General features: G+C 66.3%; 6 protein-coding genes across 6 annotated transcripts in view; 3 read left to right on the forward strand and 3 right to left on the reverse strand.

Moving 5' to 3' along the window:
- The window catches only part of F751_3504 (Dihydrolipoyllysine-residue acetyltransferase component of pyruvate dehydrogenase complex), a gene marked incomplete at both ends in the record, with an annotated part of 7,034 nt that extends 1,619 nt beyond the window's left edge, over positions 1–5,415 (forward strand). Inside the window, 8 exons of the mRNA XM_011403417.1 lie at positions 100–379; positions 509–631; positions 1,066–1,203; positions 1,461–1,593; positions 3,328–3,477; positions 3,773–3,852; positions 4,283–5,180; positions 5,360–5,415. Coding sequence (XP_011401719.1) covers positions 100–379; positions 509–631; positions 1,066–1,203; positions 1,461–1,593; positions 3,328–3,477; positions 3,773–3,852; positions 4,283–5,180; positions 5,360–5,415 — 1,858 coding nt within the window. The remainder of the gene's footprint in view (positions 1–99; positions 380–508; positions 632–1,065; positions 1,204–1,460; positions 1,594–3,327; positions 3,478–3,772; positions 3,853–4,282; positions 5,181–5,359) is intronic.
- A 1,277-nt stretch (positions 5,416–6,692) lies between these two features.
- On the forward strand, positions 6,693–7,421 carry F751_3505 (hypothetical protein; the record flags this gene model as incomplete). The annotated part of the gene is made up of 1 exon (XM_011403418.1): positions 6,693–7,421. One exon carries the CDS (start codon positions 6,693–6,695, stop codon positions 7,419–7,421), a length of 729 nt encoding a protein of 242 aa, XP_011401720.1.
- Positions 7,422–8,417: 996 nt separating this feature from the next.
- On the reverse strand, positions 8,418–9,422 carry F751_3506 (hypothetical protein; the record flags this gene model as incomplete). Its single annotated transcript, XM_011403419.1, has 3 exons — positions 8,418–8,522; positions 8,668–8,727; positions 8,919–9,422. 3 exons carry the CDS (start codon positions 9,420–9,422, stop codon positions 8,418–8,420), a joined length of 669 nt encoding a protein of 222 aa, XP_011401721.1.
- A 1,483-nt stretch (positions 9,423–10,905) lies between these two features.
- Positions 10,906–12,724, reverse strand: F751_3507 (26S protease regulatory subunit 6B-like protein; the record flags this gene model as incomplete). The annotated part of the gene is made up of 4 exons (XM_011403420.1): positions 10,906–11,022; positions 11,262–11,483; positions 11,664–12,410; positions 12,563–12,724. 4 exons carry the CDS (start codon positions 12,722–12,724, stop codon positions 10,906–10,908), a joined length of 1,248 nt encoding a protein of 415 aa, XP_011401722.1.
- A 1,542-nt stretch (positions 12,725–14,266) lies between these two features.
- Positions 14,267–20,834, forward strand: F751_3508 (Vacuolar protein sorting-associated protein 8-like protein; the record flags this gene model as incomplete). Its single annotated transcript, XM_011403421.1, has 13 exons — positions 14,267–14,500; positions 14,672–14,954; positions 15,039–15,185; positions 15,401–15,606; positions 15,786–17,207; positions 17,368–17,823; positions 18,004–18,228; positions 18,417–19,016; positions 19,268–19,367; positions 19,472–19,617; positions 19,801–20,057; positions 20,183–20,321; positions 20,421–20,834. The coding sequence occupies 13 exons, from the start codon at positions 14,267–14,269 to the stop codon at positions 20,832–20,834; spliced, it is 4,629 nt and encodes a 1,542-aa protein (XP_011401723.1).
- Positions 20,835–21,043: 209 nt separating this feature from the next.
- F751_3509 (Nuclear pore complex protein Nup155) overlaps positions 21,044–24,056 on the reverse strand; it is a gene marked incomplete at both ends in the record, with an annotated part of 5,166 nt that continues 2,153 nt past the window's right edge. Inside the window, 8 exons of the mRNA XM_011403422.1 lie at positions 21,044–21,494; positions 21,649–21,779; positions 21,894–21,992; positions 22,137–22,231; positions 22,363–22,462; positions 22,656–22,935; positions 23,208–23,352; positions 23,527–24,050. Coding sequence (XP_011401724.1) covers positions 21,044–21,494; positions 21,649–21,779; positions 21,894–21,992; positions 22,137–22,231; positions 22,363–22,462; positions 22,656–22,935; positions 23,208–23,352; positions 23,527–24,050 — 1,825 coding nt within the window. The remainder of the gene's footprint in view (positions 21,495–21,648; positions 21,780–21,893; positions 21,993–22,136; positions 22,232–22,362; positions 22,463–22,655; positions 22,936–23,207; positions 23,353–23,526; positions 24,051–24,056) is intronic.

Here is a 24,056-nt window from a genome sequence, read left to right on the forward strand (position 1 = left end):
TCAAAGCCCTCGTCGACCCCCTTCCCACTCCCCCTCGACGCCCTCCCCCCTTCCCCCACCCCCCTCCCCCACCCCCCCCCCAACACACCTCCCTGGCAGGTTCCGTGTGACCAAGGGCGCGGCCTTCGCGCTGGCCTCCCCCACCCCCGCCCTCCAGCGCTTCTTTCCCGACGACGACGTGTGCGAGGAGCTGGCCAGCGTCCTGCACCTCGTCCCCGAGGCCGCCAACCTGTGCGTGTGGACGCGCGGCGCGCCGGCACGCAATGCGCTCATCCTGCCCTACGTCGCCAGCACCGACCTGGACCTGGGGGCTGCACCGGACGCGCGCCGTGACCTGCACCTCTTCTTCCAGGGCGGGTGCGGCAACCCCGCGCCGGAGGTGCGCGGCCTCTTCGGCGCGGGCAAGATGCTGCGCTGGGAGCTGGTGCAGGCCCTGGGCTCGCCGGGGCCGGGGGGGGCGCCGGCCCCGGCCGACGTGCACGCGCGCTGCGCCTGCGACATCTGCGAGGGGCACCTCCCGCACGCGGACGTCCTGGCGGCCATGCGCCGCGCCGTCTTCTGCCCCATCATCGCCTCCAACGCCCAGTCCAGCCGGCGCCTGTCGGAGGCCGTCCTCTCCGGCTGCATCCCGGTGGGTCGAGGGGATGGGTGTTGTTTTGGTCGGCAGGGGAAGAGGATGGGCGGAGGGATGCACGTCATCGGCTGGCGGTCGGCGACCAGTGGTGCCAAAGCATGCCGGTGGGCAGGGCTTGGGACCGTCGCGGCCTTGCGCATCGGGCAGGGGAAAGGGTGATGATGGAGTGGGAGGGTGGTCGTGCATGGGCAGGCAGCGCCCGGACGCGGGAGGGGGGGTCAGGACCAGGGTCGGAGCGTGGGCCTGGGAGACCGTCCGCCTGGCGGGGAGGTTGTGTGCCATGCTTGCCATGCCCTTGGGGTGACAGGGATCCCCAGGCTGGACGCTCACCAGCCTGGAGACACGTGCAGGGTTTCATGGTGCCCGCCTCTCCATGCGCTGCAACAGAACCCACCCTCCAACACCCTGCTACCACACCACATCCCGGGCAGGTGTTCGTCGGCCCGCCCTTCCACACCATGCCGCTGGCGGCGGAGGTGGACTATGCGGGCATGGCGCTCTTCATCCACATCGACGACAGCAGCCCCTGGGTGGATGCCACCTCCCCGCGCTGGTCCCAGAACGCCATGGTGAGGCATGGTGGTGGTGCTGCCTGCCGCGGAAAGGGGAGTTTTCCAGAGGGTGGACGGCTGGAGCGCCCGGGGAATGCGCAGGGGCGGGGGGGGGGGAGGGGCCGGCAATTCCATGGCTCGCTGGAACCGCGACACTGCTGCGCGTCCCTCTGCCGCAGCCCCTGTGTCGGTGTGTCACTCACAGCAAGCTCACGCTCCACCCACCCTCCACCTGTTCAGGCCCTCACCTCGTCTCCCCCCACACAAACATGCAGGTGGGCAGCGTGTGGACCCTGGACCCGTCGGTGGCGGGCCTGGTGGAGCACGTGCCCAATCTGGCCGCCGCCTTGGCCTTCCTGCGCGGCCTGGCGCCGGGGCGCGTGGCGGCGCTGCAGGCGGCCGTGCGCCGTGAGCGCCTCAAGTTCTACTACCCCCCCGCCCCGGCTGGCGCCGGGGCCGTCACCGACTCGGGCTCCGTCCTCGCCGACATCGTGATCGGGCGCATGTGCGAGCGCGCGGGCGTGGCGCGCCGGGCCATGGCCGCCGGGCTCAGCCGCGCGGCGGAGGAGACGCGGGTGCTGCCCGGCGTGGCCGTCGCGGGGGCGGTGGGCGGCGCCGGGGTGGGCGGCGGCGGCGGGGTGGCGGGCGGCAGCGGTGCGCCGAGCGGTGCGGGATCCGCTGCGACGGTGCTGCGGGAGGTGGGCCCGCAGGGCACCGGCGCGGCAGCGACGGGCGACGCGTCAGCCGGCACGGCAGCGACGGGCGACGCGTCTGCAGGCACGGCAGCGACGGGCGACGCGTCTGCAGGCACGGCAGCGACGGGCGACGCGTCTGCAGGCGCGGCAGCGACGGGCGACGCGTCTGCAGGCACGGCTGCCGTGGCGCAGGACGCCGTGGATGGAGGGGCGGCAGCAGGGGGCACCGTGGCGGATGCCGGACCTGCGACCGGTGGCGGCGTGGCAGCAGCAGCAGAGGCGACGCCAGGAGCGGCGGGCGTCGGATCAGCCTTGGCAACGGAGACGACGCCTGGAGCAACCGGCGGCACGGCGGTCGGAGTAGGCGGCACGGCGGTCGCAGCGGGTGACACAGACGCGGCCACGACGGCTGAAGGGCTGCCACAGGCAGGCCTCGCTGCCGGCAGCCAGCCATCCGCTCCTGTCGCAGTGCAGGGCGCAGGAGTCGCCGGCGTGGATGCCGCTGGAGGTGGGGTGACAGCAGGTGCAGCAGCTGCCTCGGCAGACCCGGCGGCGGCTAGGACGGCCGGCACAGGTGCGGCGACTGGGACGGCTGGGGCCGCAGCGGCGGCCCAGGCAGCCGGTGCAGCAGCGGCAGCCGATGCAGCTGGCGTGGCAGCAGCGGCCAATACAGCCCACATAGATCCGGCAGGAGGAGTTGTGCCCGCCAACACGGCGGCCGGCACTCTGGACTCAGCAGCGGCGGGAGGCGCCGGGCAGGCCGCTCAGGCGGCGGGCAGCGCTGCCGACGCTGCCGGTGCAGCCAGGCGATGACATGGCAGCCCTCCCGATGGATTGCGGCCGCTGAGGAACGAGGATGAGCACCCTGCGCGGGCTCGGCAGCGTCATGAAACCTTACCTTGCGATGCCTCGGCTCGCCCACATGGCCTGGGAGCAGCTGGATTGGCGTGCGCTGACAAGCTGCTGCATCCGGGCGTGAGCGGCCAGCGGCGTCGCAGGACATCGTTCATGCCTCTCTGTCGCCTGGTTGATGCCACGAACCCCACCTGACCCCTTGACCCTGACTCCTTGCCGGCTGAGTGATTCAACCACTGTCACCTTGTCTCTCTATTCATGGGGGCACTCCCTTACTTCCTTTGCCCGCTGGAGTGCCATTCCTTTGAGGACCCAACCTGCCTCTGGCAGAGGCCTGTCAGGGCGGGCGGACCCCCCGATGTGGTTTCCCGCGCGCAAGATCAACCCCCTCCCTCATCAGCGAGGTTGTGCCAGCTTGCATGTCCAGAAACTGGGTACCCCCGACCCCGACGCCCCAATTCTCGCGCATTCCCATCCGAACCCCGTAGCTAGCGAATCATGCAGGCAAGCATCCTGAGTACGACACGGTGTGGCCCGGCACTGGCCGGTGTGCCACCAGCCCGTCCCGGCGCCGTGGCCCGCGGTCGCTCAGGCCGTGTGGCCCTGCACACCGTCGCCGCGGTCAAGGATGTGTTCATGCCTGCCCTATCCTCCACCATGACGGAGGGCAAGATCGTGAGCTGGCTGAAGAGCCCCGGCGACAAGGTGGCAAAGGGGGAGTCGATCGTGGTCGTCGAGTCAGGTGGGTGGCTTTTCATGCTCATGGGGATCGCGGCCGGAAGAGCACTTTTGAATGGCTTGTGTTGGTTCATGGGCTTTACCTCCTCTGATCAGCCCCTGGTGGGTTGGTAAGTGGCTGCGGGCTCTGGAACCGAGATCATGCACTGGTTTGCTGCTAGCCAGAGGCCCATATCCGCCTTGTGAGCCTTGGGTTTCCTACGTGCACACACGATGCCGGAAGATGCTCGGTTGTCTCATGCAAACCTGCTTCCCCAAGCCTCACACGCTGTACTACACCCCACCTCTACACCGCGCAGACAAGGCCGACATGGACGTCGAGGCGTTTGCGGAGGGCATCCTGGGCTCCATCACCGTGCCCGAGGGCGGCGTGGCTGGCGTGGGCTCCCCCATCGCCTACATTGCCGAGACAGAGGCTGACCTGGAGGCCGCCAAGGCCAAGGGCTCCGGCACCGCCCCCGCCGCAGCCGCCGCCCCCGCCGCCGCCCCGGCCCCTGCCGCCGCAGCTCCTCCCGCCACCGCCCCGGCCCCCGCCGCAGCCGCCCCGGCTGCGCCCACCGCTCCCTCCCCCGTAACCACCGCCGCACCGCCGCCTCCCCCCCGCGCCCCACGCGCCGATGGCAGGTGAGTGGCATGGGTGGTGAATCAAGAAAGAGGGCAATTGCTTGACTGCTTCCCTGTGCCCGGTGCACCTGTTGGAGATTCCAGCTGCTGCCGGACCCAAACCCATTGGACACCACCCATGACCACTCGTCACCGCGTCGAGTGCCTGTTCTCTCCATCTCTCACCCCCTCCCCCGCACATCAAGCGCAGGGTGATCGCCACGCCGTATGCCAAGAAGCTGGCCAAGGAACTGGGCGTGGACCTGGCCACCATCTTCGGGTCCGGCCCCAACGGCCGCGTGACCGCCGCTGACGTCGAGGCCGCCAAGGCCGGCGCTGCGGCACCCGCCGCGCCCGCGGCTGCCCCCGCGGCCGCTCCTGCTGCTGCAGCGGCCGCGCCCACCGCCGCGCCCGCGCAGGGCAAGGCGGCGTCGTCCGCATCCCCTGCGGCCGCCGCCCCGGCCACCAAGGTCTCGGAGCTGAAGGGCACGACGGTACCCCTCAGCGGCCTGCAGCAGGCGGTGAGCAAGAACATGCTGGCCAGCCTGGCGGTCCCCGAGTTCCGGGTGTCCATGACCATCGGCACAGGCGCGTTTGATGCCCTGTACCGCAAGCTGAAGGGCAAGGGCGTGAGCATGACCGCGCTGCTGTCCAAGGCGGTGGCGGTCGCGCTGGAGTCGCACCCCCTGCTCTACGCCTCGGCCACCGCCGACGGCAGCGGCGTGACCTACGCGGAACACATCAACATCGCCAACGCCGTGGCCATGCCCGACGGCGGCCTCATCACGCCCGTGCTGGCGGACGCTGACGCGGCCGACATCTACACCCTCTCCCGCTCCTGGGCCGATCTGGTCAAGCGCGCGCGCGCCAAGCAGCTGAGCCCCAATGAGTACTCCAGCGGCACCTTCACCATCTCCAACCTGGGCATGTATGGCGTGGAGGCCTTCGATGCGGTGCTGCCCCCAGGCACCGCCGCCATCCTGGCGGTGGGGGGTAGCCGCCCGGTGGTCACTGCCGGCACCGACGGCCGCATTGGCGTGGAGAAGCAGATGACCGTCAACCTCACCGCAGACCACCGCATCGTCTACGGAGCCCAGGCAGCGGGTATGCTCAAGGGTGGTGTTTGTTTTCTTGGAGAGGAGGGCGGGGTGGGAGATTTGCATGCCCTGCGCACCATGGGGCTGAGAGTGGGTATCACTCCTGACGTTCTTGGTCGCTCGTCACCATCCCCGGCCCTGCTCACCTCATCCTCACCAAAATCCTCCCACAACAACGCCGCGCAGAGTTCCTGGTGACCCTCAAGGCCGTGATCGAGTCCCCAGAGCAGCTGGTATACTGAGCCAGCAGCGGCGCCCTGCGGGGTCCAGGGAGGTGTCCCAGAGAATTGGAGGAGCAGATAGAGCGGCAAGACTTGTGCGGGCTCTCGAGGAGCTCTGCACCAGCAGCTTTGATCTGGATCAGTTCTGTCGCCAGGAGGTGCAGGCAAGACTCACGCCTGCAGGCTGGGTCGACTCATCATACCAGATGCCCACCCTCAAAGGCACTTCCAGTGTGCATGCCCGGCCCTGATGCGAACCTTTCCCTCCCCCTTTGCACTGGACATGCATGCTGTCAATCTCTGTTCTGCTATGCTACCTTTCCCCGTGCCCATGTTGGGATTGGGCGCTGATGCCGGGGTCCCGGGCTCCTCCTGTCCTGCCCTCGCCCCACGCCAAGCCTTCTCCTACATGCCGCTGATTGTTCTTCCCCTCTGAAATTCATATACTGGAAGAAGAAGCGCATGGTACGTACAGCAGAAAGGAACTTTTGATGTCCTGCAAGCCTCCACCCCTGGGCCTCCCGGAGTGGGTTGGCTCCTCCGGCCCACCATCCTTCCCCGCGCCGGAACCTTGAGAGCGCAACCACCAGCAAAAGTACGGGTTCGGCATGACCCAAACGGATTCTTTCGAGTGAACTCAAGATGTGTGGTCGGTGATATTCGGGTCAGCATGCAGTCCGGGAGTGCATGCCTCTCCCTGCCACTCGACAGGCAGGCGCGGAATGGAGGCCGGGGGAGCAAGGCGCTCCCCCTGGCCTCCGCCAGATCTCAATTACCGGTGCTGACGACAGTACAGGAGCCTGTGGCGGGTCTCGCGGAGGTAGAGGATCCCCAGTGTCGCATCTGCTGGGGGGGAAGTGATCTGGAGCCTGGTGAGACGGAAGCTGTGGCGGATTGTCGCGAGGGCAACCCATGCACGGCATGCCGGCGGAGCTTGCTGCGAGATTGATGCACAAGAGTGCTGATGGTCCTGACTGGATTGTTTGATGTGATTGGTATCGTCATGCTCCCCCAAGGGGTGACCCAGAGCTTGCCCTGCCCTTGCTTCTCATGGTCCTGTGCATCACTCACCCAGCTCCCTCTCGATCACGCCAGGTGGTCGCCTGCTGACCCCATGCCAATGTCGGGGGAGTGTGGCCCACGTCCATGAGCGATGCCTGAGCGAGTGGCTCAATCAGGCCCTGCTGGTGAAGCCCCCCCACCAGGCCTACTCCTGTGACCTGTGCCAGGCATGTTGCGCGTGCACGAGCAGTGTTTCAGATGCTCCTTTCGGCTCCATTCAGGATAATATCATCCACATGGTGGTGTATGCATCATGCTCTTCATGCTTCCCAGCCCTCATTGTTAAGCGCCTCATGTCCCCTTCCTTCACACCCTCCCATATCCAGGCTCCGTACCATGCGACCCGCTCCGCTTTCCTCCCTCAGCTCCCGCCCCTGCGGCTGCCCTTCCAGGGCCTGGCGCGGGAGCTGACCCGCCCCCGCCCCGGACCTCCCCTGCTCGCGCTCTGGTCAACTGCCGTCAACGCGGTGGCGCTGGGCGCCGCCCTGGACGGCGCCCAGCGCGCCATGCGCGCCGCACCGGTCGAGGCGCTGGCGGCGCGCGGCCGGCCGCTGGCCGCGCTGGGCGCGCTGGGCCCCCGCCTGGCGGTTGCCGCGTTGGCTGAGGGCGGCGTGGCGCGGCCGGGCACCTTCCACACGCAGCTGGCGACGGTCTACACGCTGGCCTGGCTGGCGGACGCCGCCGCGGGCCGGGCGGCGCGCGCGCTGGCGGCAGCGCGTGCCGCACAGGCGGGGGGCGCGCTGGGCTTTGCGGCGCTGGGCGCGCTGCGGGGCGCCCTCGCGGTGGTCTCGCGGGGGAGCGCGCTGCAGCAGGCCGCCTGCCTCTGCCTGATGAGCGGGCTGTGGGGCGGGGCGCAGGGCTACGCGCGCATGCTAGGCGCGGGGCTGTCGCTGCCGGGCAGGTGCCTGGGGGCGCTGGCCCTCGGGGTCAGGCTGCTCCGCCTGGCGCTGGCCCGGAGGCGGTGAGGCTGGTGCGGCGCCGCGTGGGGGAATGAGACGAATCATCACCGCAGCCCAGTCAAGCGATCGACTGTTGGCTGCAGGACTCGCCACGAGCCTCCACCTGTTTTTCTCGCCTTGTCTGCGCAATACTTTCACGTGCTGTACCACCCCAAGCTCCCCTGTATCTGGCCAGCATGTATGCTTTCTGGCCGCCGCATTCCTGTTCCAACCCTACTACCCACCCGTACCACCTGCCACAGCTGTACCCAAGAAGCAGCAGCACTCCACACCTGCCAGTGCATCTGCCTGAGTCTCAGGCGCTGTACATGCAGAGACCCCAACAAGCGTTCCCTGACCCAGCCATGGTGCCCATAGCATGTCAAGAGCTGCAGCATGGGTCAGGTTGAGGGGGTGCAAGGGTCTGCGGTTCCTCCATCGGGCCCATCCCAGTCTTTACATCTGTCCTGGCTGGGGGGTGACATCTGCTCAATCGCAATCACAGACGGTGGGGGATGGGGCAGGAGTGCAAGCAACAGGGCGTGGAAAGAAACAGGGGCGAATGTGCCGGTTCACAATGGCCGTGGGCAGCACGAAGCTATGTGCCGCAAATGAGCAAGCGAGATCTTGCTGTGGCGCCTGTTGACAAGGTGTCTGGGGATGGATCCTAGCACTCCGAAATTTGGAAAGAAGGCAACTGCAGACACCGGGGGCGGTGTGCATGAGCAGAGCAACTGTGGACTGGGTCTCCAATGTGAAGCCAGCCGACGTCAGGGGAGGGTACGTCGTGTGGAGGCAGGCCGTACACGGTCAGGTGGGTCGGGTGTTTGCGGAGCAGGTGTCCCGCAGTCCTTGAACAGAAATCGGCCGAGGAGCTGTGGGTGCAGGTGGGTGCATGCAACGTCGTGTGTGGTATGTGTGTGTGTGCGTCTGCGAGAAAGAGAGTTAGAGTGCCATGGAAAAGGAAGGCTTGGTAGATGATGGTATTGGGAGTGCAGCAGTGCAGGAGGGGAGCCTGAAATATCAGTAGAAGAAGGGCCCAGGCTGCATGGAAAAGGAGGGAGCCCCTGGGAGCACGAAGCTCCGGGGCACTTGCCTGCCCAGGGTGTCTCGGAACAGCGCTCGGCCCTGGGAGGGAGTGGGCGGGTGGGTCGGAATGGTGTCAGCGGTGGATGTGGGCAATGCCATGGTCGTGTTCTTGTCCTCGTGGCCGTTCCACCACCTAGTATTCCGCCCTTGCCTGCAGCGCCCCATGCCAGTCTCCACCCCTCACCTCGGCGGACTGGCCAATCAGCCGCCTGCACTCTGCCTCGCACTGCGACACGTCCATCACCTGTGCGGAGGTATGTGTACATGTCAGATGCATGGGCGTGATGTGGACTCCCTCAGGGCCAGCTGGGCAGCTGGCAAATCCTTGCCCCAGTTATACCCCATGCAAGCACGCCTTAGCCGACCATACTTCCACAACCGACCCTCCTACCCTCTGTCCAACCCCTTCCCAGTATCCAAGCCCTGCGCACTCACCGCGACGATGCTCATGGACTTCTCCCGGCCAAACACCTGGCCGATGCCGCGGCGGGAGAGCGCAAACACGACGGGGACGCCGTGACGCGCGGCGGCGCTCAGCAGCGCAGTCAGGATCTTGACCGGCTTGATGGCGGCGGTGGCGGAGGGGCGGACGTCGGGGGCCACGATGAGCAACGCCGCATTGGGAACCACCTTGGACACCTCCTTGAGGGAGCAGAAGAAGCGGCGGGGGGGGCTAAAGCCGGGGGCCATGCCCTGTTCCAGGCTGGTGAGCTCCTTGAGCCGGGACAGCAGCCGCTGGGCGGTGAAGTTGAGCTCGTCGTTGATGATCTGGTTGCAGTAGGGCTGGTAGGCACCCTCCGTCCCTGTCAGCACCTCCGCCGGCTCCGGCTCAGGCCAGGTGTAGGCGGCTGTCATGTCGGAGATACCGCTGCTGCAGGGGCTGAGCACGCCAAGGGGGGAGAGGCCTGCATGCGGGCTGTACACCGCCTGCAGGATCATCGAGAGGGAAAAAAGGTAGGAGGTTTTGCTGTGGTACTATCGTCGCACGGCAGTGGGATGTGGCTGGGGTACCAAAGACCGTTGCCCTGGCATCTCGCTAAGGACAGCTGTAGCATGCCCGCCGCTGCCACTGGCTAGGTCCTCATGACCACGCCCAAAGGGTGCATAATAGTCAAGCAAAGCAAATCACTCGAGCAAACCCACTCTACTCCCAGTACATTATTAAAAGTATGAATGAGTATCGGCGAGTCCCACGTTGAGATTTCGATCCCGTGTTTACCCATTCCCCGCAGCTCCCACCCAACTTACCTTGTTGAGGTCGAGGCTGTTGCACGGAGGGTGGGCCCTGAATCCAGCCGCTCTCTTGGCTTCATTCTGCGCCCAGACGCTGTCGATGGCGTTGGGATAGGAGCGGGGGGCGAGGGGAGGGACTCCGGGGTAGGGAAGGGGGAGATCGCAGGCCCGGGGATATGGGTGAAGCCAGGTGCAGTCGCGGCCTAGGCTCACGACATCCGTCGGACTATGCGAACAAAGGGAAAAGTGGGTTTTTAGAGTCTATTATAGAGGGAAAATAACAGCGTGGCCTGCTCGCCCTGGCCCCTGTGGTACGTCGGGTCACCTGGTGGGGTGGGCACATACGATTTTGCCATCCGGCTCGAGCGGCTCCTCCTCCCTGTCGAGCAGGGACTGTGATGAAGTGCTTCGTTCGCCGCTCGCATTGCTCCTCGACCGGTTGACGAGCTCCAGCGACCTGAACAGGTGCTCCACCAGTCGCTGTCGATATTGCTCGTCCAGTTCCATGAGGTGAAGAATCTACCACTGCAGCAAGCCAGAAACCTGCTGCGTGATTTTCTTGGAACCCGCTTTGCGTATATATTAGAGTTTACGTCCTTTTCACGATGTCCATGTTTCGTATCTCCCAACGACATTTTCAAGTTAAATCCTCCATGGCAGGTTCATGTTGTGTCCATGAAGCCCGTCCCTTGCCGCCTACATGTCCCTCCAAAGTTAACGGGGACCCGCTCGACGTGTCGCCCGTCGATGAGCCCATGCAACCCCTACAAGGGCCATCTGCAACGGGTTTAAGGCTCTCGTTTACATGGTACAATTATACAACCATCAAGTAATTCCGACGACAGACATCCAGGCCCCATGAAGGCGAGCGGACGGCCTCATGTCTCCGTACAGCTTCCGTATTGTGCAAATCCAAAAGATTCGGGGCGTCAGTGTCGTGTCCGGGGTCGCCACCCAACCCCGCGCCAGCATGGTTCAGGAGTTTCTGTGTGCAGCGCCTGACCATGCCCCCGCAGCTTTCAAGGCAACCTCCTCGCATGTGACTGCCCTGGAGAATCTTGGCCTACCAAGTGTCTGGCGCATGGGTTCGCATTCGTACAGCAGCAGGCCGTATTATTCGAAGCGCATTCAGGCATCAGCAGCAGAGTGGTGCACAAGACAGGCTTGTGACCACCGCCGCGTGCCCCGTCTACTTGTAAAACTCAAAGGAGTCGGATGACTTCCTGACCACCACCTTGTACGCCTTCTCAAAGTCCTTGGGGAGGATGACGTAGCGATTTTTCCGCACCGCCAGCATCCCCGCCTCCTGCACCAGGAGGGCGGTGGGTAGGCTCGGTGTAGGGGCAGATTCGTTGGCTGACTCGGCGAATGGGAGGGGAGCATTGCCAACCCAGATCGCCAGCGATCCCACGATGGAGTGCTCCTTGCAGCAGATGATGCCGCCGTACACCCCGGGATTCAACACCCCGTGCCAGCCTGAAACCCACGCATCCACGCCCTGGCATGCGTCGCCGGGGGACCGCCCAAACACGCAGGTGCACGCACCTGGCAGATGGAGGAGATCTCGGCGTTGTTGATCTTGTCGGGGCGTGCCACGTAGTCCTCCAGGTCCACCTCTGGGCTGAGATTCATCTTGGAGGTGCAGGACTGGAAAACCAGGCGCTTCTGGCGCCGGTCTGGCAGTGGGAACTCAATCTTGCGGTCCAGGCGCCCGGGCCGCAGCAGGGCCGGGTCCAGCGTGTCTGCCCGGTTCGTCGCCATGATCACCTGCGACGATGTGGGCCTTGTTGCTCTGGGGCCTGGAGGGAAGTATCCTGCCCGGTCCCCCGCCTCCGGCTGCCTAGGGGAGCCCACTCTCGGCCTGCACCTCGGTGAGCATGTCCCGCACATCAAGGCCCCCGAGAATCCCCATGCCCCACCACCTTCCCCCCCCCTTCCTCCATGCACCTTGACGTGTGTGGCCTGCTCGAAGCCGTCCATCTGGGTGAGGAGCTCCATGAGGATGCGCTGGACCTCGCGGTCCGCGCCCGTCTGCGCGTCGAAGCGCGCGGTGGCGATGGCGTCCACCTCGTCCACGAAGATGATGGAGGGCGCATTCTCCTTGGCCAGGCGGAAGACGTCGCGAACCATGCGCGGCCCCTCTCCCAGGTACTTTTGCACAAACTCGGAGCCGACGACGCGGATGAAGGCGGCGGTGGTGTGGTGCGCCACCGCCTTGGCCAGCATGGTCTTGCCCGTGCCGGGGGGGCCGTAGAGCAGGACGCCGCGGGGCGGGTCGATGCCGATCTGCTCGTACAGCCCGCCCTGGGTCAGGGGCAGCTCCACCGCCTCCCGGATCTCCTGCTTCTGCACGTCCATGCCCCCGATGTCGGCATAGGTGACGTCGGGGCGCTCCGCCGCGCTCATCACCGAGATGGTGCTGTCCGCCTCGGGCGGCAGCACGTCCACCAGCGCGTTGGAGTGGCGGTGCATGGCCACCGAGGCGCTGGGCTTGAGCAGCTCGCGGTTCAGCGTGGACAGGATGCGCACGTAATAGTTGGAGCCGGTGGTGCTGCCCACAATGCCCGTCACTGGGTCCACCATCTCCAGGAACTGGCCGATGACCAGGGGGACGGCCTGGATGCGCTTCACCTCCTCCTGCGCGCGCAGCAGCTCGTTCTTGAGGCTGCGCTGCTCCTCCTTGATGTACTCCTCCTGTGGGAAGAGGGGGTGTGGGGTGGGGGGGTGGGGTGGGAGTGGGGTGGGGTGGGGGGTGGGGTGGGGGTGGGGAGGGGTAGGCAGGCAGAGGGCGGAACGGCCCCTTCCGTCCCCCACTTCACCCCTTCCGCCAAGCACATACCCCTCACCTGGATGCCCAGGAACTCCAGCTGCCGCTGCAAGGCCTTGAGGCGGGGGTAAAGGTCCTCGTCGGCCACCTCCAGTGCGTCACCGGTATCCCGCCCGGTCTCCAACCCCGGCTCCTTCGTGTCGAGATCCATGGGTCGGGCGGTCAGCACGCCGGCCGTCATGGCGGGGTCCCGAGGAAAGGGCCCGGGAGCCAGGTGCGATCACTTTCCGCGCAGGGACCCCGACTTGCTCCACAAGCAAAGCTTGAGTGCGCGGACGATATAGATGTGTCAACTGCTCGAAAATCCTCCGCTCGCAACAGTTCTCACAGGGCACTGGATCGCCAGAGCCGGTGATTTAGCAGAACCTCGCACCGGCAGTGTGGAAGCAGGTGGGGAGGAAAGAGCGTACAAGAGCGATCGTGGTGGTTCCGGGCGCCCACGAAGATCAACGAAAGAGCTGCATGGCCCCAGTGCAACAGATTCTGCACCCATTTTGTAAGAGTATCGACCTAAACACCTGTGGAACGGGATGTATATACGTAGTATTCCCTAACAGGGGAATGGAGCAGTCCTGGAACGACCCCGGTGCCAAGATCACTTCTTGAGGGCTGGGAATGGCCGCAGACCTTGATCGGCTCCTGGAGGACCTCTTGGCGAGCGATGAAGAATCAGAGGTATAGCGACGTGTCTCCATCTAGAGAGAGTGTTTACAGATGCACATCACTTGTTGCGCCAAAGAGCTATAAGAGACCGCGCTGCCCAATCTCACAGGCTGAAGCCTGCTCATCCACCGAGCCGCAAGGGGGAGGGGCTGAGGCTCCTGTTGACAAGGGCATTGAATTCATCCCCGTTGAGTCAAGCCAAGAGCCTGAGGGAGCAGATTTAGAGGAGAGATGGGCTGTCGCAGGCCTGCACACTGAGGAGCAAGGCCCAGAATCGCCCCCGAGCTCTTCAGCAGCTAGTCATGGGGAGGAGCCTGTGCATGATGTTCCGGAGACATCTGAGCCTCGTCAGGATGACATCGCTTGCCAGGAGGCCACAGCCGTAGATGGAGGCTTGCCCTCGGACGCCGGACCAGACACAGCGAGCGCACAGGAGGAGACGATCAGCATTCAGACAGAGGCAGCTGCGGCGACGTCACCTGTTACCCCAGCCTCCCCCGCCAGCTCAGCTGACATCCAATCCGCAGATGGCCTCAGCCCTGCCTCCAGCGGGGGCTTGAGCTCCATCACTGACAGTGAGGAGGAGGACGCATTGGGCACGGGGTTTGCACCGGCGAAACCCGGACTGGTGTTTGTGGAGAAGGCGGCACCCTTGGATGGCGATGGCCTGGTTAACCTACCGCAAGGGACATCGTATCAAGAAGAGGAGGAGTTACTCCCTGTTGAGGCTCCAACGGACATTGCAGCAGAGCGGAGCGTCGCTTTGAATGAGCTCCGAGAGTTAGACCGGCCAGCCAGACTGAGCTCTCGGATGGACATGCCAACAGAGTCGGACAATGGGGAAGCACTGCTGGGGTCCCACTCAACAATTATCGCCCCTCTCCCGCCGGGCGAGAACGGAGCTCTACCAAAAACGACAGTTGATGTGTCAACAGATCCGCGCAGAAGCCCTGGAGAGGGCATGGACATTGGCATTCCGCACCCTGCAGACCCAGCAGACCTGAGCTCCGAAGCACAGGCCTGCATCCTCGCCGCTGCAGCGGAGGCAGAGTTGGCCAGGATGCAGGTGCCTGCCTCTCTGGGACGGCAGGCGCTGGACGGGGCGGCGCCTTCCATTGGCGATCACTCCGAGGAAAGCACGGCCAGCGACCCGCTGGTGGAGTGTGCCATGCTGCTTGAGCAGCTGGCGCCCCTAGATGGGAGCTGGCCGGAGGAGGGGTGGCAGGACGGGAGGGGGACGGTGACGGGTTCGCACGCCGCAATTCGTGCTTTCCAGTCGGTCCCCTTTGACCCGGTGCGCTGTGGGTCTGGGTCTGGCTGGGGCACGGACCGGGCGTGATGGGCGCTGGAGCTGGGCGGCCCTGCTGGGGACAGCCTCTGAACGTGTTTCATAGCTGAGTGTGTGCCGTGTCCGCCACGAGACTGCTGCCCGCGAAACAAGTCACCCCCACCACCATCACTGCAGCTCTTCCGGGGAGGACAGACCGGGCAGCCCACCTGCATCGCCCGCTACCTGGGCATGGTGGCGGTGGGCACCTCCATCGGCACCGCTGCCGTCTTCGTCCCCGGCCCGCCGAGTCCAGCCGTCTCCGGCGCTGCGACTTCCGGCCCACGGCCCACAGCCGCCACGGCAGACCCGTCAGGGCTGCGCCTGGTGGCTGACCCTTCTATCCCACGCGGCGATGCAGTGGCCTGCCTGGCGCTGGGCTCCCACGCCGGCGGGCCCCTGCTGGTCACGGGCCACGCGGGTGGTGGCGTGCGGCTATGGGAGCTGCGCGCGCGCGCGCTGGCGGGGCCGCCCGCCTGGCTCCTCGCCAGGGCGGTGGCCGGAGTCCACGGCGCGCGCGTCGTCTGCGCCGCGCTGGCCGACGGTGGCGGGGTTACCTGGGCGCTGACTGCCGATGCGCATGGGCGGCTGCTAGCCCACGACGTGAATCGCCACTTGTCTGCCACCAGCCAGGCCCTCACCAGCTTTGCACGTGAGCAAGAGGGGTTGGGGTGCGGTGGGTGAAAGGGCCCATTCGGTCCTGGGTGTCAAGCACATAGCCTCTTTGCAGCCCACTGTGATTGTGCACGAGCTAGACCATGTGCAATGTGGCATCCTCGGCAGCCTCCAGCCGGCAGCCTGGGCCGTTCGAGCAAAGTTCCTGGTCAAGTATGACCAGCCTGCTATCCCCCACCTTCCACTTCGCAGGCCAGCTGACCGGGTCGGCCTCAGTGCCCTCCCACGTGCTGGACCTGGCCAGCGCCGCAACGCCCCCGGGATCAAAGCCGGGGGACAGGCCGCCGCGTGATGCGCACAGCGTGCTCGCCATCGACGTGTTGGCCTCCCACCGGTCGCTGGGGGGCCGGGGGTCGGAGACCCCGGGCGTCGCCCCCTCGCTGTCCCACTTCACGCCGGTGAGCATTGCACGTGCGGCGGCCTTTGACAGGGACTGTGTGAAGAAGTTCTAGGGAGGCATGCAGGCTATGCACAGGATCTGCCCGACACCACTTTCCATAGTTCCCCAGAGCCCATCATTCCTCTGGCACTGAGCGTCTCCGCCTTGAAGCCACCACTCCCCCCCCCCCCCATGGAGATCGGGCACTGGGTTCTGGCAGGCACGCCCCACGCCGTGCTCGTCTGCCAGCTGACGCCCGAGGGCCGCCTGCGCGTACACCACGCCTTCCGAGACCCCGGCCTTGAGGGTCAAGACGAGTGGTCTGGGCCTCCTGGGCCTCCCATTGCGACCTGGGGTATTTCAGAGGACTGGTCAGAGCCTGGCGGGAGAAGGACCGTGCACATCGCCATCGCCTGGAGCGGAGGCAGGGTGGCTCTGTACCGGACCTCCATCATGGACAGCCTGCCGCCGCCCGTCGCCGAGGATGGCGGCAGTCGAAGGGGGGATGCCAGCCACGCAGCGTCCCCGGGCCCAGGAGGCACCAGCGCGTCCAACCCAGCGACCCCGCCGCCGCGGCGTGACCATCGCGCCGAGGCCCCGCTACTCGCCGAGCCCGAGGCTCTGGGCGTCCTGCGCCTGCCCTCGGCCCCTTCAGCCCTTCAGCTACTGCAGAGCGGGAGCCTGACGGCGCTGGCGCCCTGGGGCCCGGCAGGCACCTCCACCGCGGTGTGGATGTTTGCAGACCCCTGGCGGGGTGGAGATACGCACGGCCCTGGTCACGGCGCACTGCAGACCCCACACATGACTGGCGTGGACTCGATGCGGCTGCCGGACTGGCTGGCCGGCGGCCCGCCCCCTGACGAAGCAAACGGCGGTAGCGGCGGCGCGTCTGCGCCGGGACCCCCGCCTCCGGCCGGAAATGCGGTGGCCTTTGCCGGGGACCAGGTCGTCCTGCTGGGAAGCCGCCATGTCAGCGTCCTGCAGCGCTGCACCTGGGACCAGCGCTGCGCGGCGCTGGCGGCGGCGGGGCGGCACGGCGCGGTGCTCTGCGCCTGCCTGAAGGCAGAGGCTCGTGTGCTGATGGTGCCTCGCGGCGGCCGACCCGGTCTCGAGAGCGCCTGGCCCGCCGATCGGCCGCCGAGCGGGCGTGCCGCCGTGCATGGTGCCGCCGAGCGCGCGCTGTTGGCGCTGCTGGCCGACCAGCTGGCGGGCCCGCAGGGAGCTCGAGGGACCGGAGGCAGTGGCGACCACCACGGCTGCACTGCATCCAGTCATGCGTTCCTGAGCCCTGTCGTGCTGGCTGACGTGGCGGTGCGCACCTGCCTCCTGCTCGGGCGCCCCGACCTCCTCTCAGGCGCAGTGGCGAACGCTTTTCTGTCGGCGCCAGGTGCACAGGACCAGGGGGCGGCCGGACGAGGCGAGTTGGGCGAGGCCTCGCTTGCGACCCCACGCCATGCTTTCCTGGAGGCCCTGGTGCCGCACGTGTCGGCGGGTCGGCTGACCAGCCTGGGACCCGAGGTGATGCAGGAGCTGGTGGGAAGCTACGCGGCCGCCGGCCGCCCCGAGGTCGTGGAGGCGTGCGTGCTGCGCCTGGACCCGACCACCCTGGACCTCAGCCAGGTGCCGGCTGCAGGGCAGTGTCCTGATGAAACTAGTGTCCTGGGATGCTTGGGGAGGGTTGGGGACGCTGGCTTTGTACACTGCCTGGCTCCGCCTGGGCCTCTTGGCACTGCATCGCTCCCCATCCAACAAGTTCTCTCCGTCCCTGTCTCGACCACAGGTGGTGCCACTCTGCATGCGCCACGACCTGCATGCCGCCCTCATTGCCATCTTTGGCGGGGTCCTGCGCGACTGGACCACGCCCCTCTGCCTGCTGCTGGTGGAGGCGGTGAGCGCGGGGGCTGCGCAGGAAGGAAAGGGCGACGCTGAGGCTGGTGCCGCCAGCCATGGTCCCCGAGGTGCTGGCTGCCAGGCAGATGGACTACGCCCGTACACTGCCCGGGAGATGCAGCTGGCCGCGCGACTCTGGCTCCTGCTGGAGGCGTGCCTGCTGGGCCTGGGCTACCCTCCCCACCGCGCCGGCTCGCTTGACCCCGGCGTCGCACCCGTGGCCAAGAGCCAGGCCCTGGCCTTCCTGCTGCTGACGCCATGGCCGGCCATCGCAGACTGCTGGAGGGCCTGGAGCGGGGGGCAGCGTGAGTCGGGGGGGCAGAATTCCGCACCGCCAGCCGTCCAGGTCAGTCTTGGGGGTTACTGGGGTGGCATGTGCGGTGATGCGGTGATGGGCAGGGCATCCACGACGATAGCGTTGATCTCAGAGCGGGAGGGACCCAACACGTATGGCACAGACCACCCACCAACCCTTGCATATGCTCTGATAACCTCCCCAACCCCTCTATCAAACCCCTCTGTGCAGCAATCGCGACACCCCGCCCTGACCTTCCTGATGGACCTAGACCCGTTATCAACATTGGCCGTGCTTTCCTCTGGACTGGAGGGGTGGGAGGCCATGCTGGGCGACGTGGTCGACCTTGCCGGGCAGAGCTGCCCGAGGATGGACCAGGATACCCTGGACAGCACGGTGACTCAGCACGCGGTCGACGTCCTCGCCGCAGAGGTCCTAGCCACCTGGCCGGCAGATGTGAGTTGATTGTTTTCAGTGGGGATTGAGGGCAAGTTTGTGATGCTGGAGGTGCCCAGGATCAGCAGGTGCTCGGTGCAAGTTGAGCATGGTGCATCTCAGCATGCACCAACTTTCAGTCACCCAGGCACCCAACAGTTCCCTTCAACTTCCCCCTCCCCCCCCACACACACCCCGGATGAGCGCAGGTGCCGCAGGCACGCGCCAGCCTGGACTTCATCGGCGCCCACCTGGCCGCCGGCCGGGCCAGGGCGTGTGGCGGCGTGGTACTGCGGGTACTGCAGCGCCTCGCCGCCCTGCCCCACGGCGAGGCGGCGTTCACGGCCGTCACGGCCGTGAACGCCGCGGCAATGACCCCCCGGGAGAGGGGGGAGGCGCTGTCACTCGCCAGGCGGCACTCTTTCCCACGCGCCGAGGCCAGCCTACACCATGCCGGCGGCGACTACGCTGCGGCGCTGGCCTCCTGCCTCAGCATTGAGAGCTGGGGCGCGGAGACATCTGAGGGCAGCCTCGCGCCCAGGGCCCCCGCCGCTGCCTACGCAGAGTCGGTGCTGGATGGGAGCACACAGATCGATGCGGGGACTCGCTCTGCGTTCCTGGAGCATGCCGTCTCTCGCGCCGCGGCCTTTGTAGCTCAGGACGCCGACTCAGCGGCCGCCTTCTTCCTGCGGTGGATCGCGCCGGACCGGCAGAGGCAGATCTTGGAGGGCCTCGCTTCTCAGGCCCAGCTGCACTACGGCTACCTGGGGGCGCTGGTTGGGCTGGGGGACGGGGGAGGGCGTCTCAAGGTGCGTTGAGGGGCGCAGGGATGATTCTTGTGTCTTGGGGGTGTCCGTGGGGACGGTCTTGGATCGGAGGATTGGAGAGGCAGCCAGTGATTCGGTGTCTGACACTCAGCACTCGCTGTTGAATTGTCTGGCTTCAAGGTGGAGGCAAGATTTTCTCGATTGCACTCTAACAACAGGTATCTGCAATGCCCAACCAACACACGCTTGCGAGCTCTGTCCTGATCTCGCTTGTTGGCCCCCCTTTGACGCAGCTCCAGCCCCAGGGGTACCAGGTCCTGTCGGCTCTGCTGCGTGAGCGAGGCGTCGTTGATCGCTATGTGGACCTCCTTTGCCAGCACGAGCCACAGAAGGGTGAGGGGAGTCAGAATCTGGGCAGCGGTTGCCTTCAGGAGGCCTGCGCCCCCCCCTTGCACCCTTTATTGCTACAACCCATGACACCCTGTCCCACTTTGCAGTCCTTGCTTTCCTCCAATCGCACGACGGGTACAGCGTGACGGCCTGTCAGCAGGCCTGCATGCGTCACGAGGGCTGCCAAACGGCCGCCGGGTATCTCTTGGAACGCAGCGGGGACTCCAGCGCAGCCCTGGAGGTTTACGTGCAGGTACGGGGGCTGGTAAAGTAGTCTGACATGCGTTCACATGGACATCACCAAGCGTCTGAGCAATGTACTTCTCCCAGATCCTAATGGGGCCATGAAGCTGAGTCTCATAGCTACCAATCTCTTGACTTCCCCTTCCTTCCCTGTTCCTGCCACACTAAGCTCCCAAGCCACACCATCCTGCAGGCACTGGCCGCATCCACCTTGGCCCTGGCTCGACGCATTGCCCGGTCCAGCGACGCCGACCTTGCGGAGTTCATGATGAGTCAGCATAGCCTGGGCGAGGACATCGATCTGCGCCGCGGCAGCTTCAGCGCCGGGACGGCCTCCAGGGGCGCATGGCCTGATGCCAGCAGTCCTCATGCCCCTCTTCCCGGGTCATCCATGCCAGAGCTCCAGGCGTCACAGCGGGCCCTGGAAGCTGCCCTGACACTGTGCACAAGGTGAGGGTCTGTGTGAAGTCATGGCCAAGCTTGGTGCACACCAGGAATTTGTTTAGCAGAGTTCTGCAGAGATGTTCCGCCCTGCATGAGTTGAATCCCTTCCTTGCCCCCTCTCAATTCGCCAGGGTCTCACAAGAAGCAGAGCATGATGGGTTGGGCGACGGCGCCTCCTCAGCTCCCGACACCAAGCCTCAGTCCCTGTGGTTTCGACTGCTGGAGTTCTGCCTGCTCCAGGCCTTGGACAGGGAGGGAGCACTCCAAGGGGTGCAGGTCCTTGAATCAAGGCCACCGCTGCCAGCTCCAGCCCAGTTTCCTTCCCCCCTCGACCAGCCTCCTTCCCCACCCGGCCTCACCGACCAGCAGTGGGCGGTGCTGCACGCCCTCCTGCTCGGATTTGCGCAGCAGGTGGTGGCAGGGGCGGCCGGCCGCGTGTCCCCGCGCAGCATCGCGGAACGCATCATCGCCGCGGCGGGCAGGGTGGGATCCGATGCCCAATGTGCGGCGCGCCGCCCCGGACCCATGGCAGGAGGCTTCAGGGCCACCCTGCTGAGCCTCCTATCCACCTGCTCCCTGGAGGCCTCCCTGCTGCGCTGCGCGCGGACCGCTGCAGGGAGCGATGGCGCGGGCCTGCTGACCCTGGCAGCGGGGGCCTGCTCGAAACCCACGCTCATGCTTAGCGCCGGAGGAAGCACGCTGGATATGACAATGGGGGGTGCGGGGCATGTGACGCAGCAGCCAGAGGCGGCAAACAGCCAGCATGAGCCTTTGGCATCATAGGCATCCCTGGTTGCATGGTTGCTTACCCCCTCTCTGCCTCTCTGACAGTGAGTGTCAACCTGTCTGCTACTGCTCAGACCCCTTTGCAAGAATTCCTGTTGCTAGCCTTCTTCCTGGATCACGCTCGACAGCGAGAGGCATACAAGAGGCACGAGGCGCATTGGGCATGCACGACCCCGAATTCACTAGCGTCCAGCGCCCCCTCCTCATCAGAACCCTCCCAGCAACGCCAGCCCCCTGCCAGAGGTGCGGGAGTGCAGGGCAGCGGCAGCCGCCTCCAGCTCCGGGACGAGGCGGGCGGCAGCTGCGCTGTCCTGAAGCCGCCGTGCATATCCCAGCAGCGCGTCGCAGCTCCCAGCCAATGCCGCGCGCTCGCGCGGCGCGGTGCCCGGCAACTGCTCGGCGGCGGCCTGCAGGAGGAGCAGCGCCGACTCCACGAGGCGCGCGCGCAGCGAGGGTGCGGCAGACTCGTCCCCGGCGTCGACCCCTGCCGTGCTGAGCAGGGTCTCGTAGGCACGGAGGGCGCCCTCGCGATCCGAGCCGGCGGCGACCGACACCGCGCGGCCGACGCGGCCGGCGGGGAGCGGCAGCCCCGTCTCGACGGGCCAGAGGCCGGCAGCCACTTGCTCGAGGCGAAGGGTCACATGCGGCAGCGGCAGGCTGCATTGATGAGGAAGGAGAGCCGAGGGAGGGGGTTGGATGGCTAGCCTTGGCGTTGAAAATTCTCCACATCTTAAAATTGCAGCCCTTCAAGTAAGCAGCCTCCGGTTAGGCTCCGCAACGACGTGAGATCATGCAAAGACATCCACCTCACCTGTTCTCATCGGGGGCTCCGACGGACTGCGCGACAAACTCCACCTCGCGAGCGACCTCTTCCAATGCCTCGGCGGCTGCGTGGGCAGGATCGTCCGCCTCGCTGTCCGGCGCTGCCATCGCCCAGCCCCTCTGCGCTTGGTTGCGAGTTTGTACAGGGGGTATGCGCATGAAAGGATACGGCAGAAGTCGGGCGAGGAACGATCACTGCACCAACAAGAACACTCCCTCGCGCTGTTCCCGTACCTCCCAGGCAGACTTGAGCGAGAGGTCCCAGAGCTGTGAGACGTAGGCGGCATCGCCATAGGCGGAGATGCCAATCATCTCCAGGCAGCTCGACCACAGCTGCAGAGCAAGGTGGGTGGGGGGCCCAATTGGAGTCCCTCAAAGGTTGGACCGAGGAGAGATACTCACACAGCCTGCCGGGCTGAGAACATTGAAGGCCCACGGTACCTCACGCTTCCTGCAGCACCACAAGCCTCGCAGTACCTGGCGAGGTACGGCGATGTCGTTGTACAGCTCTGCCAGGGGTCGCGGCCCCGCCTCCAGTGCAGCCAGCGTTTCGGCGTCCGCCCCTCCCTCCTCTGCTGGAGTGTGGATGTGACATCAGGTTCAAGATGTGAGTGCGATCGTGCTGGCAAGGATGCCCCTCACAGGAGCTTCACCTTCTCATCCATCCAGCAAGAAGCCACCAGACACTCGCTCAATTGCTCACCGTCCCTTGTCAGCATCTCCAGGATGCGCCTCTGCGCCGCCAGCACCCTGGCCTTGGCCGTGAGCTGGTCCAGGAGCACAGCCTCCCCACAGCTTCGCGCCTGGGAGACGGAGTGCAGGCGGAGTTGTGGGGAGAGGTTCCCAGATGGGGCTGGCAATCGTGTCAGGACCAGGCAGACCTTTTCGGTTCAAGCCCTGGCGGTCAGCGCGCCCAGCCGAGATACACCCATGTGCACAACCCGCCTCACTCACCACCTCCCCAAACCTCAGCGACAGAGACACCCAAGCTCGCACCTGGAGGGTGGCGAGGGCCAGGTACTCGGCCCTCTGCTCCAGCGTCAGCTCCTGGCGTGGGCCAGTCACTGGCACGTCGGCCAGCACCTCGTAGGCTTGGGCGGCCTTGGCGTACTCCCTGCGCGCGGTGTAGAAGCGCGCCAGTGCCACCACGCGCGCGACCTGCCCCGGCTCCAGGCCCCGGATCTGGGAGGCGTGGGCGACGCCCGCCAGGCCGCCACCGCGGATGAGGTGCGTCTCCAGCCCCGGCGCATCGGCGGCGATCAGCTCCCCGACAGCCCTGTGTTTGGGTTTTGTGGATGTGCAGTGTAGTCAGGTCGGGCCATTGCCTTTCGCTTACTAAAGCATGTGCTACTATGCAATGCATTCCGTTTGCAATTCTGACCAGCCTCATCATCGCTGCCACATTGCCTCCCAGTGGAAGCTCTGGCTGCGGTGGCCTGCTCTTCCTATCACAGGACCCCACTTGACCTCCCAATCCCCCCTCAGAGGCACCTTTGAACCCCAACATACAACCCATCAGGCATGCACGCGAGGCCCTCCCAGACTCACCCCGCGTCCACCAGGCAGGAGTAGAGGGCGTCCAGCAGGCCCGGGTCGCGAGTGGCCACGGCCGCATCCAGCAGCGCACGCCGCAGCTCCGGCGCCTCACGCGGCGCGATGGATGCCACCAAACCCTCCCAGCGCGTCCCCTTGGCTGCGGTTCGGGGACGGCGGTACGAGTGGGAGGGGTGTGAGCTGCCGTTCCCACGTGCTGTGTATGTTGCTGAAGGCCCAGGAACAGGACTGCCATGACAGACATACGAGCAGCATCGCCTGGCCCCCCGTCCAGCCCCCAATGACTCCCCCTCCACGTCCCCAAAGCACACACCTCGCTCCGGGTCTGGGGCGAGCAGGACCCTGGCGATCTCCACCACCGGCTCGTAGGCAGCGTCCGCGGCAGATGGCTGCATGCCGCCCGCCGCGCCGTTCCCCAGCGCCACGCCGTCCCCCCCCGTGAGGAGGCGCGCGCGGCCGGCGGCCAGGCCCACCAGCGCACGGAAGGCCCTGAGCCGGGCCAGGCGCGGCGCCAGGGCGGTCAGGTCCACGGCCGCCGGCACGGCTGCGAGGCTCTCCACCGCGGCACCCAGCGCGGCCTCCCGGTCCGCGACCGTCTCGGCGGCCTCGGCGCGCGCCAGCGCGCCCAGCGCGCGGTAATACACCCGATCGTCCTCGCGGAAGAAGGCCGGGCAGCCGGCGCGCAGCGCGGCCGTCAGCTCCTCCCCGCCGCCGCCGTCCAGGCGCTCGCCGACCAGGCAGGCGACGAGCGCGGCGGCGGCGGCGTCGCCACCCTCGCCCGCCACCAGCTCGCGGAACTTGAGGCCCTCCAGGTCGGCGCGGAGGTCGGCGTAATAACTTCGT

The sequence above is a fragment of the Auxenochlorella protothecoides genome (assembly GCF_000733215.1).
Source record: "Auxenochlorella protothecoides strain 0710 unplaced genomic scaffold scaffold37, whole genome shotgun sequence".
Lineage (NCBI taxonomy): Eukaryota > Viridiplantae > Chlorophyta > Trebouxiophyceae > Chlorellales > Chlorellaceae > Auxenochlorella > Auxenochlorella protothecoides.